This window comes from Osmerus eperlanus, chromosome 1 (assembly GCF_963692335.1).
Source record: "Osmerus eperlanus chromosome 1, fOsmEpe2.1, whole genome shotgun sequence".
Lineage (NCBI taxonomy): Eukaryota > Metazoa > Chordata > Actinopteri > Osmeriformes > Osmeridae > Osmerus > Osmerus eperlanus.
In genome coordinates, this window is record NC_085018.1 from 17,979,514 (window position 1) to 17,996,273 (window position 16,760).

A 16,760-nucleotide genomic window follows, 5' to 3' on the forward strand; every position below is an offset into this window, starting at 1 on the left:
ACACTGAAATATCGGCCTATTAAAACATTCATTGAGCTGATTAAAGTGCACCAAAATTTTACATAATTTGTACCGACAGTTTATGCACATGATTTATTAGGGCCGCGGTTTGCACTCTCCCTCTCCCTCTGTAAGGGTGTTAGAGAGCCACGTGGACCAAGAGAGAGGGGATGCCGCAGATGTTGCTGCCACCTGTTGGCTGCTTCTGTCTCCTCCGTGGTGTCTGTGGTGCTATGAGCAACACATGAGCCACTGTGGATACAGATTGTAATTCCCTACATCTGCAGGAATCTGATCATTTCTTCGAACGTTCCTAGTCAAACACTCACACATCTGCATGATTAGGCTACATCAGACAAACTGGTGAGAGAAGTGTGGCAGCATGAAAGAAGAGCGCAGGCCTTAGAAGTTTGATGGTCACATGAGATTCATTCGATGTGTTCATGTTTCCATGAACGTGCATGTCTTCAGTACTGCTATACATGTAAATGTTGTTCAGTATTGATGCTATACATGTAGAGGAATGTCTAACTAGTTGCACTTACCCAAAAGGCTTTTGTATTTCTTGTCACAGCTCATAGATCCTGGTGTATGTCAAATATTGTGATCCCCATGCACACTGTGGCTAGTCCATATTTCATAGCTCTAGTTCCCCCTGATCAGCAAGGGAAGTGTTTTGTTCAGAGAGGGTGATGTATTGATCCAGATGGTTTATTACAGGCTGTGTTAGTGTTCAGACTTTCGGGGAAGATGGGAGGGGGGATTATCTGGAAATGGTACTATCGACCAGACCTCACCACCAGAGACAGGAACGCACGACACTCAGTCCCCATGGGAACCTTGGGATTGGCTGGATAAATAAAAAATAACACACATGTTTGTACATGTCTGCTTTGTTGATGGATTTATGTGGTGCGATTCTAAAGAGCATTTCTGTTGTACTGTGTGTCACAGGTTGTGTTTTTTCTTTGGAAGTGTGTGCATTTGGTAGCAGTTTTGGTGGCAATTAGAGCGATCAGTCCTGGTGACCCATCTGATACTTTGTTGGTACAACAATGCCTTTTTGCCAATTAAAAAAGTATTTCTCTTCTTGTCTGTGTGGAAGTGTGTGTCTCTGTGTGTGATTGTGTGTGTGTGTGCGTGAGTGTGTACGTGCGTGTGCATGTGCGTGCGTGCATGTGAGAGACAGTAGGAGAGAGAAAAACAGAGTGAGGAGAAAAAGAGAGAGAGATAGAAAGATGTGTAGTTGTATGTGGAGAGTACTGTATGTATTACTGAACTTTCATATGTGTATGTTGATGAGGTCCACATTAGATGCGTGGTGTAGCATGTCCCTCTTGGCAGGGCTGAGCATATCTGCAGATTAACAGCAGCAAGGGAAGTTGGGAAAGGGGGTGGGGAGGGTGGGGAGAGGAGGTGTGGTCTTCATTGGCTAGCTCCCCCAACAAGCATTGACTTTTACAGTCTATTTAAAGACATCCCTATTAAACCAGCTGAGACAGACTTGACATAAAATATGTGACTGATAATGGATTGGTCAACCGAGGGGAGGAGAGCAAGATCATTATAATTATTTTTTTTGGTCAGCGAGACTATAGTGCATATGGGATATTATTTCATTTCAGGTGTATTCATCTTTCAGGCAGATCAAGCACATAAATCTCATCAGTTGAAAACTAAACACAGTTATTGGTAGTTTTGCATACGATCGACAATAAGTTTCAAATCAACCAAAGGTTTACAATATAGGAAATATTTGTGCACACGGTTCATACCTGAGGTAGACATCCCTGTCTCTATCCCTCCAAACTCCATCTGAGGTTATTGAACTTGTTTTATTGCTCAGACGTTCACAGCCGCTGCTAAATTTATCTAATGTATATTTTGTATGATGTATGTATTTTTATGTATATGATTTTTGAGATTATTGTTTTTAATAGTTTGCATTGTAATGTTTGTATCAGATTGTATTGTTTTTAATATCTTTCTGTCCAGGCACTGCAGATCAAAATGAGCTCCTCAGCTGACTGTGGCCCTACTGTTGTGCTGGCTGTGTTGTAAGTACGGCTCCTATTAAATAAACAAAATAGCCTAAATCTTCATGCTAGGTTGTAGACATAGCAATCCATGGGGGATTTGAGCTCTGCTAGGGTTACTGTATCAACTATGATTTGACCATTTGTAAATGTTCTTGACACACAATATTATCTAAACTGACTGAATCTGCCTGATTCTGGTACATTGGTGCAACAATCCCAACCAGATACTCAGTCTTTCACCATGCAGCACCTAGACAGATATGGTGAGACTATTGAGAGTATTTTACAAATAACTTAGACAAAACAGAGGCATGTTTGTAAATATGAAAAAAAAAAAGGCAGATCGTTGAATTAAGTTGCATTGGGTATAACTTTGGTAGAGCATCATTAGACTGCGGATCAAGAGGTTGCAGCTTCAAATCCCCCAGATATACATCACTTTGGATAAAACCCACAGCATTTGCATTCAGATGTATTCTGTAAGAACATGACAGGCATTTAATTGAATAAAGGGGTATGCCATTGGGAGTTTTATATTTAGGCTAGTGGGAGGAGACATTGAGACATAGTGAGAGAAAGAGTGTGTGTATGCATGTGTCTGAGCATGTGTGTGTGTGTGTGTTTAAGCACGTGGCTAGTGCATGCCAGCCACAGAGTAGTTATGCTGCACTCCCTGTCCTGCCCACTTACTTTCCCACCCAGGCAGAGAGAGTGAGAGGACAGGGATAGAGAGATAAGGAGACTCCACACCAATAGACTGGGCAGAACAGGATCAGAGCCAAACCTTCTCTGACATCTTCTCCTTCACTTCTGTCTTTTTATTCTGTCACCATCTTTTCCCGCAAGTGTTTTCTAATACAGGGACCTCCGCTAGGACCATGGCACAGACGGCTCACGTGGACCCCACCAAGATGGGGGTGGGCAGGGCCATTGCTGTGCTGACCTCTGGGGGGGATGCCCAAGGTGAGTAAAGGAGCATCAGGGGGGTAAACAATGGTGTGCAAGGGGGCATATGAGGATAACAGGACTGCCTGGGCCAGGTATGGTCATGCTCACAGGGTGATTGAGCTGCGTGTGCCGAGGCACACCTGTCTGGGAAACTGGAGTTGGTTCCCTCCGTCAGAGCAGAAACTGTTGTGACAGGGAGGTGACACAGAGAAGGGTGGCTTTGTTCTACTATGTTTTCAGGGGAGTAGCATCTGTTTTAAAGTAGAAATGTGGCATTTTGGCAAGTCAAGGAAATGGCTGTGAGATGCTTGCGAGTCCCAGTTGCCATAGAGATACATCTTATCATATAGATAGCAAGGACAGCATGAACTTCATCAGCTGGGGTCACCCGAGCCACAGTGTGGTTGTCAGGGATACTCCCCCTTGGCCTTTTTCCTAATAGTGAAGATCTAAACTCTGACCTTTGTGATGTCTGATGCTGACCCGGTATGACTTTCTGATCTAGTGGTAGTCTGTTTATGTGTGTGTGTGTTTGTGTGTGTGTGTGTGTGTTTGAGGAAGCTGTCTGTCTGTATATCTTAATTTTGTATGGTTGCCTTTCTCTCTTATTCTATTTCTCTTCCTTTCTCTCTCTTACCCTCTCTATGTATCTGTTATAGGGGATCTAATTTTAGATATGTGACCTTTCTGTCATATGTCTATGACATGGTGAGTTGGTGATTGGAGTGGAGTGCAGTACCCTATATCTTCTCTCCCTTCTCTCCCTCCTCTACAACTTTCATACTCTTGCTGAAAGAGGAAACTCGCCTGGCACCCTCACCGTCATACAATCCACATGCTTTGCCATTTGGACTGAGACTTGTGTGTCGAGGCTTCAACAGATAGAACTATGTAAACAACCCTGCCAATTCTATTGAGCACAGACACACTTAGGAAGTTACAATTACAGTACGAGAAATATTTACAGTAAAGTATCATTTTACACTCAGGGGATCTCCATGTTAAAAAGGATTCAGCCAAGTTTTAGTTATGACTGTGTGAAGTTTTTGTTCCAATGACAGGCCTAGTATAAAGTATGATGAATCTACAGACCACACAACCTCTGTCCCCCAGGTATGAATGCAGCTGTCAGGGCCACAGTCAGAGTTGGAATCTACACTGGAGCCAAAGTCTTCTTCGTCCATGAGGTCAGCTTTACAACTCTCTCCCCCTTACCTGCTTTACCCAACCACTAACAGTGACTGACTGGATCAGTAGGTGATGAATCATATTAAAAGTATTTCTTCATGAGAAGGTCCTGTCTTGTTCATCAACTGTGTTCTTTGTCTGTACATGCCAGTGTTACTCATCAACCTGAGCATTTACATTCCAGTTGTGTTCTGTTGTGTCCAGGGTTACCAGGGATTAGTGGATGGAGGGGACAACATCCGTCCTGCCACCTGGGAAAGTGTGTCCATGATGCTGCAACTGGTGAGTGAACACACACACATCTACACATAAACACACACACATCTCAGATAGCATCACACTCGCCCTTTTAGTCACCTCTCCCGTGGCTCTGTAACTTTATCATGTATCAGACTGATACCTGATAAACCTGATAGACTGGTGGAGTCCCTTAAGTCAAGGTGCCATTCAAATGTCAAGGTTCACTTCAACAGATGGACTCAATGGTCTTCAGAAAGACCTTCTCCCTCTCTTTCTATCCCTCTCTCTCCCTCTCTTTTCATCCTTCTCTCTCCCTCTCTTTTCATCCTTCTCTCTCCCTCTCTTTTCATCCTTCTCTCTCCCTCTCTTTCTATCCCTCTCTCTCCCTCTCTCCCTCTCTCTATCGTCCTTCTCTAGCTTGTTTTTTAACAATGTAATACTTTGCCTGGCCTCAGGGTGGCACTGTGATCGGAAGCGCCCGTTGTCAAGACTTCCGCACCAAGGAGGGACGTACCAAGGCTGCCTACAACCTGGTGAAGCGAGGCATCACAAACCTTTGTGTAATTGGTGGGGATGGCAGTCTGACCGGTGCTAACCAGTTTCGCACAGAGTGGAGCGAGCTGCTGGCTATCCTGTTGAAAGCAGGTGAGATGCCTACAGTACAGCACCAGAACATCAACGGACATCTTTATATCTGCCCATCACTCCAACGTTAAGGAATACTCAGTTGCTGTTCTGCCATGCAGTTCTCATGGTCATCCTCCTATTTATCTCCCACAACACCAGGCAAGATCACAGAGACAGAAGTCAAAAGTTCCTCCCACCTGAACATCGCAGGCATGGTGGGCTCTATTGACAACGACTTCTGTGGCACCGACATGACCATCGGCACCGATTCCGCCCTGCACCGCATCATTGAGGTGGTGGATGCCATCACAACAACAGCGCAAAGGTACACCCCCCCCCCCCACACACACACACGCAACATAGACATTAAGGAACACACACACAACAGATACTGTGGTACACTAACACCCTGTCCACAGCCACCAGCGGACCTTCATCTTGGAGGTCATGGGAAGACACTGCGGGTGAGTTTTCTTTGTGTGTATTTGCCTTTTGTACTATATCTGTGTGTGTGTTTGTGTGTGTGTGAAGGTTGTTTGTACAGGGTTGCAGCCATGCCTGACTCTGTGTATGTGTGTATGTGTGTGTGTGCTAGCTACTAATCTTCCCTGCCATCTGACCCAGGTACCTGGCCCTGGTGACAGCCCTGGCCTGCGGTGCAGACTGGGTGTTTATCCCAGAGATGCCCCCTGAGGAGAACTGGGAGAAACATCTCTGCAGGAGACTGACTGATGTACAACACCTTCTACTATCCTATATTCCTTCTCACTCTCACACTTTCCATCATTGTTCAGTCTCTCTCTCTCTCTCCTTTGCCATACACATTATTTGCGTGGTTGTAGGGAATCAATACCTTCGTGTCACATTCATTCAAAAACAAAAGATGACTTCTGTGACAAGAGTAAATGATATATATATATTTTTTTAATCTCTCCACCTCGTTCATGTCCTATACAGACGTAACTGAGAAGATACAGTACTCAACATCAGCCCAGTTGACTAGTTTATTATTTGGCTATGTCTATCACACTTCTAAGAACCTGTCCTTACGTGTTCCACATTACATGACCATTGGGGATTTTCTGCCATGAAAAATATCAAAACATAGCTTTCCGCATCACAGGTTGAGTCTTTGACCAGTTCATATTAACTGACCGTCAGTAGTAATGCAGGTGCCCCAGCATTGTTCAAGGCAGCCAAATGGTGAATATTGTTTAGTGTACGTCTCTCTCTTCTTCAGCAAAGAGAGCGTGGTTCTCGTCTGAATATCATCATCGTTGCTGAGGGAGCCATGAACTGTCAAGGCGAACCCATCACCTGTGATCTGCTCAGACGGGTGAGTGAACACAGCAGGTACACGAGGCACTCTCATCCTGTCATTATTGTATATGTTGGATTAACTATGATTGTTTGTTTTTTAATGTGTGTAAAGCTGGTGTCTGAGAGACTGGGCTTTGACACCCGTGCCACCATCCTGGGACACGTCCAGAGAGGCGGCACTCCCTCTGCTTTTGACAGGATCCTGGTAACCTACACTGCTTCTAGAAAAGTCTACATCTGTTCTATGTATAGATGAACAGATTTGTCTGTTTCACTGGCATCTATTAATTACCAATAGGGTTCACTCACTCTCTCCTCTCCTCCCCCCCTCCCCTTTCTCCTCCCCTTCCCTCTCCTCTGCTCTCCTCTCCAGGGCAGCAGGATGGGTGTGGAGGCAGTGATGGCCCTGCTTGAGGCCACGCCAGACACACCTGCCTGCGTGGTCAGTCTATCTGGAAACATGGCAGTTAGACTGCCCCTCATGGAGTGTGTCCAAGTGGTGAGCTGACATTAGTAAACATAATGTCCTCCTATTGACCAAACGAAATACAAATAAAAAATACCCCATTCCATTATTCTTAATGAAATTGTTTCCCTCTTCAGACAAAAGATGTAACCACAGCCATGGCTGAGGGAAGGTTTGAAGATGCTGTCAAGCTCAGGGGAAAGTGAGACATATTTTCCCTTTATTATCTTTTCATTTTATACATTATTAACTATGTTGCAGACCTCAAACTATGATTTTGATTTCAGGAGCTTCGAGAACAACTGGAACACTTACAAATTGCTTGCTCACGTGCACCCCCCAGAAACAAAGGTGAGTAAATGTAAGTATTTTATTTCGTTTTTTTGTTTCATGCACAAATTCTAATGTATTTGCCTTTTCTCAGAGCAACATCAACATAGCCATAGTAAACGTGGGCGCTCCCTGTGCTGGGATGAATGCGGCGGTGCGTTCAGCTGTCAGGATTGGCCTCATCCAGGGACACCAGATGCTGGCTGTACATGATGGCTTTGATGGCCTGGCTTACGGTCAGGTACATCCTGGTTTTCACCATAGAGTATTCTCTGTCTCTCTGTCTTTTTCTCTCTCTTACTCTCCCCCGCCGTTTCACTCTCTCTCTCTGTCTCTCTCTTTCTCATCTCTATGTAATCCTTCCGCTCCAGATTGAGCCCATCTCCTGGGCTGGAGTAGGAGGTTGGACTGGGAAGGGAGGCTCCATGCTTGGTACCAAGAGGTATGAGATCTCAATGGAACATGACAATTTGCCACTGGAGTTTGTGTGTACGTCTGTGTTTAGGTTTGTGTGTGTGTGTTTGTGTGCGTCTTTGCCTTCTCTTGTGAAGGTCCTTGCCAGGTAAGCTGATAGAGGAGATCAGTCTGAACATCGCTAAGTTCAATATTCACGCTCTGGTCATCATTGGAGGCTTTGAGGTGAGAGCTTCTAGTTGAAAAATGATTTCCTCTTATGATGGTTTGTCAGTCCACTTTTATCATAGTTATATTATTATAAATAATATAACTTGCATCATACCACAAATGACCCCCTCTCTGGCAGGCATTTCTGGGTGGTTTGGAGCTGGTGCAGGCCAGGGAAAAGTATGAGGAACTGTGTATTCCCCTGGTGGTCATTCCTGCTACAGTCTCCAACAACATCCCGGGCTCTGATTTCAGCATTGGAGCTGACACTGCCGTAAACACCATCGTCTCGGTCAGAGTCCTACGCACACACACACACATGCACACACACGCACACACGCCTTTAAATAGGCATTTCTCTCTCAGACTTGTGACAGGATCAAGCAGTCTGCTGCAGGCACTAAGAGGAGAGTGTTTATCATTGAGACCATGGGGGGATATTGTGGCTACCTGGCAACCATGGCTGGCCTGGCGTCTGGAGCTGACGCTGCCTACATCTACGAGGAACAATTCGGCATTCATGACCTGGAGGTCAGTGGTCACGGGATGGAAGGTTGGATGGATGAAGGGATGGATGGATGGAGGGATGGACTGATAGAAAAGCCATGTAAATCTGTTTTGACTTGTGTTGATGTCTAGATGAATGTGGAGCACCTGGTAGAGAAGATGAAGACAACAGTGAAAAGAGGTCTGATCCTTAGGTGGGTGAAGTTTGTGAAGACAATCTTTTTTTCTTTGTTTCTAAAGAGCTACTTTTACATTGGAGTGAAAACCCACCTTTGTCCGCTGATTAATCCTCTTGCCAACAGGAATGAAAAATGTAACGCCAACTACACCACAGACTTCATTTTCAACCTGTACTCAGAGGAGGGCAAAGGAGTATTTGACTGCAGGAAGAACATCCTGGGACACATGCAGCAGGTCTGACTGACGACCTCCTTTGTTCCATTGTTGTAATTTGACCTCTCTTTCTCTCTCACGCTCACAAACCATACTTTTCCATTTTTCTTTCTGTTTCTGTGCTCAGGGTGGAACCCCAACTCCCTTTGACAGGAACTTTGGTACAAAAATGGGGGCTAAGTCTGTTCTATGGCTGACTGACAAACTGAAGGAATGCTACAGACATGGTGAGAACAGACAGGAAATCGTCTAGATTGAACTGTCCCTTTAACAGCCTGATGCCTCTTGACGGATGTGTGTCTCCCTAGGTCGTATCTTTGCCAACTCTCCAGACTCAGCCTGTGTGCTGGGCATGAAAAAGAGGTCCCTGGTATTCCAGCCCCTGGTAGAACTCAAGGACCACACCGACATTGAGTGAGACCCTCTTCTTCCCACCTCTTCTCCATCTCATTTATCCGTCGCCTCAACATTGTACCTGTGATATTTGAAAAGTTGTATTGTTCCCATGCCTTCCTCTCTTCTCCTCCCTCCTTTCTGTCCACCTTTAGACACCGTATCCCCAAGACCCAGTGGTGGCTTAAGCTGAGGCCCATCCTGAAGATCCTGGCCAAGTACGATATCAGCCTGGACACCTCAGAGAACGCTCACATGGAACATGTCATTAAGAAGAGAGCACTGGTTTAGATGTTTTCCTCACACACACAAATATATATATATATATATATATATATACATTAATTATAATTGTCATAATTATCATCACTATGATCATGATCATCTCTGTCAAGAGGCTGGAACACTATTATGATAACTCACTCAATAGGACAAGTGTAATGTCTATAGATACTTTGTCTTGTGGAGCCATATTATCATGTGTGAAAGTAAAAAAGCTATTTGGCATAATATCTCTCCACGGTATAGCAGCAGCACTCTGCACCCGCCTGCCCACAACATGGTACTTCCTGTGTTCTGCAGACTTATTGTGCACCGTAAGTAGCTTCTGGTCCAAAAATAAAATTTAATTCCTCCACTATGATTGAGTATGCTTCCTTCTTTTAAATAATGTCAACAGAGTTTCTTCTTTACAAATATGACAATCAGTGATTGACACAAAATGTATTTACTTTCTACAATGGATTGTTTAGCCAAATGGCATTGGCTGGTTCTGTAGAGTGAGAGTGATGATGAGTGATGGCAACTACGTGTTCATCAAAACTGCGAAGTAGCTCTGACTTCACTCACTTATACAAGTTTCAGTTTTGAGATCCATTGAATTGATCCATTGATCTATTGAATACTGACTCTAAAAGTACTGAAATACTGAAAGTGTTAAAAAAGAATCCAGAATTATTTAAACCAGGTTGACTGCTTATAGCAGTATTGTTTGGTTTATGCGATGTAACATTTTAAGTGGAATAGACCTTCAGGACCTTTTCACAGTATTATATTTACATTACATGTACTATACTTTTTCATTTGTTTGACATTATTATTAGTCAATTATTCTGCTTTTTCTCAGCTTGTTGGCCAGACATGCCCTTTCTATGGTCAGAGATCTCCGTTACAGTTGCCTGATATGTGATTCATGGTTTATCAATACATTTAGTCATTTAGCAGACGCTCTTATCCAGAGTGACTTACAGTAAGTACTGGGACATTCCCCCCGAGGCAAGTAGGGTGAAGTGCCTTGCCCAAGGACACAACGTCATTTTCGCACGGCCGGGAATCGAACCGGCAACCTTCTGAGTAATAGCACGATTCCCTAACCGCTCAGCCATCTGACTCCAATATCTGCCAACTTCCCCAACAGCTTCTTCTAGCTCGGAAATTGTGAGGAGTTTAAAATATAATTTCCGAAATATCTGTAGTTAGTAGACCATCCGTTTCCATGAGCAACAAGTGATGAAAGCATGTGGTATGTGGTCTGTTGAATGAGAATCATGCTTGTTGTAGAGGAAGTGTGCTACTCCTGCATCTGACGCTGTACACGCATCTCGTGTCATTCTCTTGTACTCCTTGTCTCTGTCCGTGTCAAGACATGATCAACATTTTCTTTCTAGCCATCATTCTCCTACACTCTGTGGGACCAGGTAAGTGCCTTCATTGCTCTTGTATTGTTTACTTACTTAAAGAAAAATACTTAAAGCTCCAACAGATTCCCTTGTGCTATGTGCATTGTTGTGTATGGGCTATTCTCTGACCATAGTCACACTCTATTTGGATGGTGTGCCAGGAGTCCATGGATGTGTGCCTCAGCGGAACTGTTCAGAGTGTATGAAGAGTCCGGGATGTGCCTGGTGCAAACATAAAGTGAGATTCTCCTCATTGAAATATAATTGACTCAGGATAACCCCTCTGTACTGTAACGTGTATGTGTAAAACAAGAGCCATTTGATCCAGTTTAGAATACTTTTTATATAGGACTTTCAATTGTGGAATGTACTGTCACATTGAGAAGTGAAAGTCTGCCTGTCTGACCTTTTTAGACATTTGTGGTTGGATGTTTGCATTTGAATGATGTTGCCGCTCTATTTGTGGTTTGCTGGCTATTACATACAGAGACAACTTCCTCATTACTTATCATTTCCTGTCTAGGTTTCACGTCAGCTTTACATACAGTACACAGTGTTCTCCTTCCCACACACTCCCACATTACATACTACATTTCTATATGGCAAACAATGCATTTATGTAAGACATGTAATATACATATAATAAAACCAAAGAATATAAAACCAAGAATCTTAGATATCCCTCCATTATGGTCTTACCAGGACTTCCTGAAGGCTGGTGAGTCCAGTGAGCGAAGGTGTGACACAGCACAGTCTCTGATCATCAGGGGTTGTGAGAAGGTCGACCTCATGAACCCCCTCCCTGACTACACCTACTTGAAAAACAAGAAGCTGAGCAGCGACATAGACACCGTGGTGCAGCTCTCTCCACAGAACCTTCATGTTAAACTAAGAGTTGGTGAGTTATCACAGGTATTTCTACAGGCTAGTATGTGACTAAGCAGCACTTGTGGAAAGCTTATAATTAATAAGCATTGAAATGGCCAGAAAATCTCAGGTTTGGTACATGGCTGATTCTGCTGCTGAAAACATGTCCATTGACTGGTCCCAGGTGTCCCCAGTGAGTTCAAAGTGTCATTCAAGAGAGCTGAAGGCTACCCTATTGACCTCTACTACCTGATGGACCTCTCGTTTTCCATGAAGGATGACCTTAACATGATCAAAAACCTGGGAGAGGACATCCTCAAAACTCTCCGCAAGAATACCAAACAAGTCCGAATTGGTGAGCTAAGATCCCTAACCTCAAAATGTTAGGTTTGCAAGTACAAAACCTACATCCAAGTAAAGATTCAGCAATGTGTGTATAGACTACGACATAGACATACATGTTGTGCCGTCATAATTGAGCGACTCATCTGACCCTGCTCCACTGTTTGTAAGGCTTTGGATCATTTGTGGACAAGGTGGCCCTGCCTTATGTTAGCCAGTTAAAGGCCAAAAAAAAAGACCCCTGTCCAAGCCGATTGGACATCTGCCAGCCAGCCTTCAGTTTTCGGAACATTCTGAGCCTTACTAGAGACGCAGCGGAATTTAAGAGGAGGGTCAGCAAACAAAGTATCTCTGGGAACCTGGACTCTCCTGAGGCAGGCTTTGATGCCATCATGCAAGCAGCAGTCTGCCAGGTACACAAGGCTGTCCCACATGACCTCACATGACTCTCTTGCTCTCTTTCTGTCTGTCTCTTTCACGATTCTCATACTCTCATCGTGTCTTATTGCCTCTTCCTTCTCAATTTCTGTCTGCAGGATGTGATTGGTTGGGACAATGTCACAAGAATTCTGGTCTACACATCTGACGACACATTCCATTTTGCTGGAGATGGAAGTTTGGCAGGGATATTTGAGCCTCATGATGGGAGATGCCACCTCAATGGCAGCGGCTTCTATGATGGCACTAAATATGTGGGTCTTTATCTGCACTTTTTTGTTAATGATAACAAACTGACAATATTGTTTGACTTGCATTTACTTGGATGTGTTTCCAGGACTATCCCTCTGTTGGGCACCTGGCCAGGGTCCTCTCTTCTAATAACATCCAGCTCATCTTTGCAGTCACTGAGGACAGTGTTTCTGCTTATCATGTAAGCCCCAACACAGGTTCTACTGTACCTTGTTGTACCTGATGAAGAGTTATGTGTTGCTGAACTTCTTATCTTTTTTCAAAAACATCCTCCCTGGTACAGGCGTTGAGTAAACTAATCCCTCAGTCAGTGGTGGGAGTTTTGAGTAATGACTCCAGCAATGTGGTCCAGCTCATCTCAGAGGCCTACAGAGTGAGTATACAAACGTTTGTCTGTCAGCCCATCTCTCTCTCTCTTTCTCTCTCTCTCTCTCTCACACACACACACACACACACACACACACAAACATGCACTCAATTACATACACTCACACTCACTAAAACACAGGCAGTGACATACCTGATAGACACATCAATTACATATTATTTGTGATTCATATGAACAGAACCTGTCCTCCACCATCCTGCTCGAGCACCAAGGAGCCCCCTCAGGTCTGGAGGTGACTTACAAGTCTCAGTGTGCTTCTGTTAACTCCAGCACTTCCTGGCAAAAGAGAGGAGAATGCATGAATGTCAAGATCGATGAACAGGTTTGTCAATAGAGGATTTTGTCGGTGGAAGGGGAAGTAGACCTATTATTCGGAGGTACTGCTCTGAAGCTGCAGGTGGAGTTCAATCTTGTTGGGTCATCTTCTGTACTCTTCTACATTCAGGTGGACTTTATGGTGCGGTTGACCAGCAACCATTGTCTGAATGGGAATAAAGAGTTTTCTCTGAAAGTCCAAGGCATATCTGAGACTGTGAAGGTGTCTGTAGAAACCCTATGCGACTGTAATTGCAACGACAAAGACATAAACTCCCAACACTGCCACTACAATGGGACACTCAGCTGTGGAGCCTGCAGGCAAGTACCCTATTAATGAAGAGGAGAAATAACACCGCCTGGCTCTTCAGATGCAGAAATGTTACGTCAAGTAAAGAAAGAAACAATCATTATAGATAAAGCTGTTGAAAGGCTTTTTTAAATGTGTCATATTTATATGTGCACAGTCAAAACTAATTATTATTATTATATATATATATATTGAGATATATATGTCATTGTGTTCTTTGTTTTTCTGAGAAATGTTCTCCTTTATTTATTGTGATTGTGACAGTTAGAGTGAGAGGGACAGAAAGGCAGGGAGAGAGAGAGAGGGAATGACGTGCAGGAAAAGGCCCAGGCTGGAATTGTGAGAAGGCCCCCTGTGAGAAGGCCTTAGCCTGTGTGATACTTGCTCCACCTGGTGACCCACCGGGGCGCCCCAGATGAGATATATTGAACGATATTTTTCATAGTATATTCTCCAACCAATCTTAACTGAATCTGTTTGATTAACTTACATCCCCACAGTTGTAAAGCAGGACACCTCGGCCAGAAGTGTGAGTGTATGCAGCCCAAAGACAACGATGTTTCCTGTTACCTAAATAACTCCTTGCAGCTTTGCAGCGGGCATGGAATCTGTGTGTGTGGCAAGTGTGTGTGCCAGGGCAACTACCGTGGAGAATTCTGCGAGTGTGATGACAGCAGCTGTGCAAGACATGACAACAAACTCTGTGGGGGTAAGTAACAGTAAACCCTGCATCACATCACAATGGGGAAAAAAAAGGATTATAGAAGATATTGAAAATATACTATACTAAATACAATAATGGCTGCCATGAACATCCTGGAGCATGATTATGCTGTATGAATGATAATCTCTCATATGGATTTAATTGTGTTTCTAGATTAAATAGACCAAAGATACCCTTTTATCACATAGAAACTAATATTGACTAAAATATCTCTGACTTCCAAAGGAAATGGGGTCTGTGAATGTGGAAAATGCAATTGTACTACAACCTTTGAGGGCTCTGCATGCCAGTGCTCCAAACAGAAAGACCAGTGTGTGTCAGATGACGGTCTGCTGTGTAGTGGCCAAGGAACATGTGAGTGCAACAAGTGCAACTGCAACAAAGAGTTTCTCGGAGAAAAATGCTCAATGATTCTCACTGCATGCCAAAAGTTCAAGTAAGATATTTTGTACCACGACTTGAGTAGTGGCAATGTCACATAACTGTTAAACATACAGTTTTTTATTACATCACAAATGCTTACAAGATTGTATACATGTTGTTTTGCTTTCAGGGAATGTATGACTTGCACATTGGAAAAAGACAAGGACAACCATAAGAGCTGCAATGCATCATGTGGCTCAGTGACGCCCACTAAATCACAGGGACCTCAGCAATTTACCTGTGTCACTGAATCCATCTCATATAAAGTGGAGCTGTTAAATGGCAACATTGTCATTTTATACACAGATTTGCCTAGTGAGAACTCAAGTTAACCTCTAATAACAATCATATAGAAATCTTATATCCAAGTTGCCATGTTTTTTTCTTTGTTTCCTCTTTTGATCAAAGGTTATTCAATATCCTTTTCCTCTCTACCAGGTACTATTGACAAGACCGTAGTAATTATTGGAAGCTCTGTTTCCAGTATCATTTTTATCGGCATTGCAGTGATCCTGGTCAGCCGGCTGCTGCTGGAGCTGCACTACCGCCGCGAGTACAGCAGCTTCCTCAAAGCACAGGAGGACACCGACTGGAAAGATGTAAGAGACAGTATACAGGCCCTTGCAAAGAGATAGCTGTCCAATTTCAATAGTAATTGAATGTTAGTTATTCTCTGTTTTGTGAGTTTTTTTATGTCATTTATTAGTGAAACATGTGAATTGTTCCTTTCAAGTCAAATCATGTGTAACCTTGTGTATCCCAAATGTTGTGAAGTGTTATTTTAAAATGAGTTATCATTACAAGCATGGTACATTGTCATTTGCCCATGATGCATTGCTCAGAATATAACATAACCTTTGTTGTATCTTTTTCATATTTTAGACCCACAACCCCTTGTTCCAGGATGCCACTACAACAATTATGAACCCCTTGCACATTCAGGATGGTTAATACATTTATCTAGATGTCCAATCAAGATCCAATCACATTAGAAAGGGCATCTCAGCAGAAAAACCTGCTATTGAGAAAAACAAAGTCAGTATGTTTATGGTGGTTCGGAAACAACTGAATAATATCATATACAGTTATTTTACTCAACACCATGTTGTACATTAAGTTGTTGAAAAGTTTTATTGCATCTATATATTCTTGGCATTTTCTGCTTTATTTATTTTGACAGTGACAGATAGAGACAGGAAAGACAGACAGAGAGAGAGAAAGAGAGAGATAGAGAGAAAGAGAGAGAGAAAGAGAGAGAAAGAGAAAGAGAGAGAGACAGAGAGAGAGAGAGAGAGAGAGAGAGAGAGAGAGAAGAGAGAGAGAGAGAGAGAGAGAGAGAGAGAGAGAGAGAGAGAGAGAGAGAGAGGGGGGGGGTGACATGCAGGAAGAGGCCTGGGCTAGAATCAAACTTGAGCCCCTGCAGAAAGGCCTACTTAGTGAGCCACCTTGTAGACATGGGGGGGCTTCTAGCATTGCCTATAGCTTCTGGTTATTTCTCAGCTCTCTCTTGTTTGAAGTCACTCTCTCCTCTTTTTTTCTGTTTGCATTTAAAACTTAGAAATGAATAATTGTACCATTTATTGTGATACAATCTATACTATGAGACTCGTTATACATTTGAAGTTTGATCATTGTAATTAATTACTGCTTCTTTCATTAATGTTAGTGTTTTGTTTTAATCTGCTTTTATCTGACCTATTTCCATATTAAATTCATCATACGTTCCTGTGTTGCCTCCTGCGTTGAATGTGATTGTCCTATTGGAACATTGTTTAAATTCGAGTATTTCTGTCCAAAGCCCATAACAAATACAATGTATGAGGTCAAATTGTTTAAATAAAATGCGTAACATGTTTTTTATGGAGATTTTTCATATGAAAAATATAATATGATGGGTGGTAAAAAATCAAAGATGGCGATATAAAATGTCCTACAATAAACTACATT

The 16,760-nt window shown here is 43.1% G+C and overlaps 2 protein-coding genes across 2 annotated transcripts; both read left to right on the plus strand.

Moving 5' to 3' along the window:
* Positions 1-2,730: 2,730 nt before the first annotated feature.
* Positions 2,731-9,715, plus strand: pfkmb (phosphofructokinase, muscle b). The gene is made up of 22 exons (XM_062465841.1): positions 2,731-3,002; positions 4,101-4,174; positions 4,380-4,457; positions 4,871-5,060; positions 5,202-5,367; positions 5,462-5,506; positions 5,667-5,775; positions 6,283-6,378; positions 6,475-6,567; positions 6,736-6,861; positions 6,966-7,030; positions 7,116-7,179; positions 7,253-7,399; positions 7,530-7,600; positions 7,710-7,797; positions 7,922-8,074; positions 8,149-8,313; positions 8,422-8,483; positions 8,592-8,703; positions 8,810-8,909; positions 8,991-9,096; positions 9,231-9,715. Exons 1-22 carry the CDS (start codon positions 2,918-2,920, stop codon positions 9,364-9,366), a joined length of 2,331 nt encoding a protein of 776 aa, XP_062321825.1. The 5' UTR covers positions 2,731-2,917; the 3' UTR covers positions 9,367-9,715.
* An 829-nt stretch (positions 9,716-10,544) lies between these two features.
* itgb7 (integrin, beta 7) lies at positions 10,545-16,668 on the plus strand. The gene is made up of 15 exons (XM_062465856.1): positions 10,545-10,772; positions 10,916-10,992; positions 11,457-11,652; positions 11,806-11,976; positions 12,135-12,376; positions 12,500-12,655; positions 12,739-12,834; positions 12,937-13,026; positions 13,220-13,363; positions 13,487-13,677; positions 14,167-14,375; positions 14,616-14,826; positions 14,944-15,128; positions 15,252-15,412; positions 15,696-16,668. The coding sequence occupies exons 1-15, from the start codon at positions 10,721-10,723 to the stop codon at positions 15,762-15,764; spliced, it is 2,250 nt and encodes a 749-aa protein (XP_062321840.1). The 5' UTR covers positions 10,545-10,720; the 3' UTR covers positions 15,765-16,668.
* Positions 16,669-16,760: the final 92 nt, after the last annotated feature.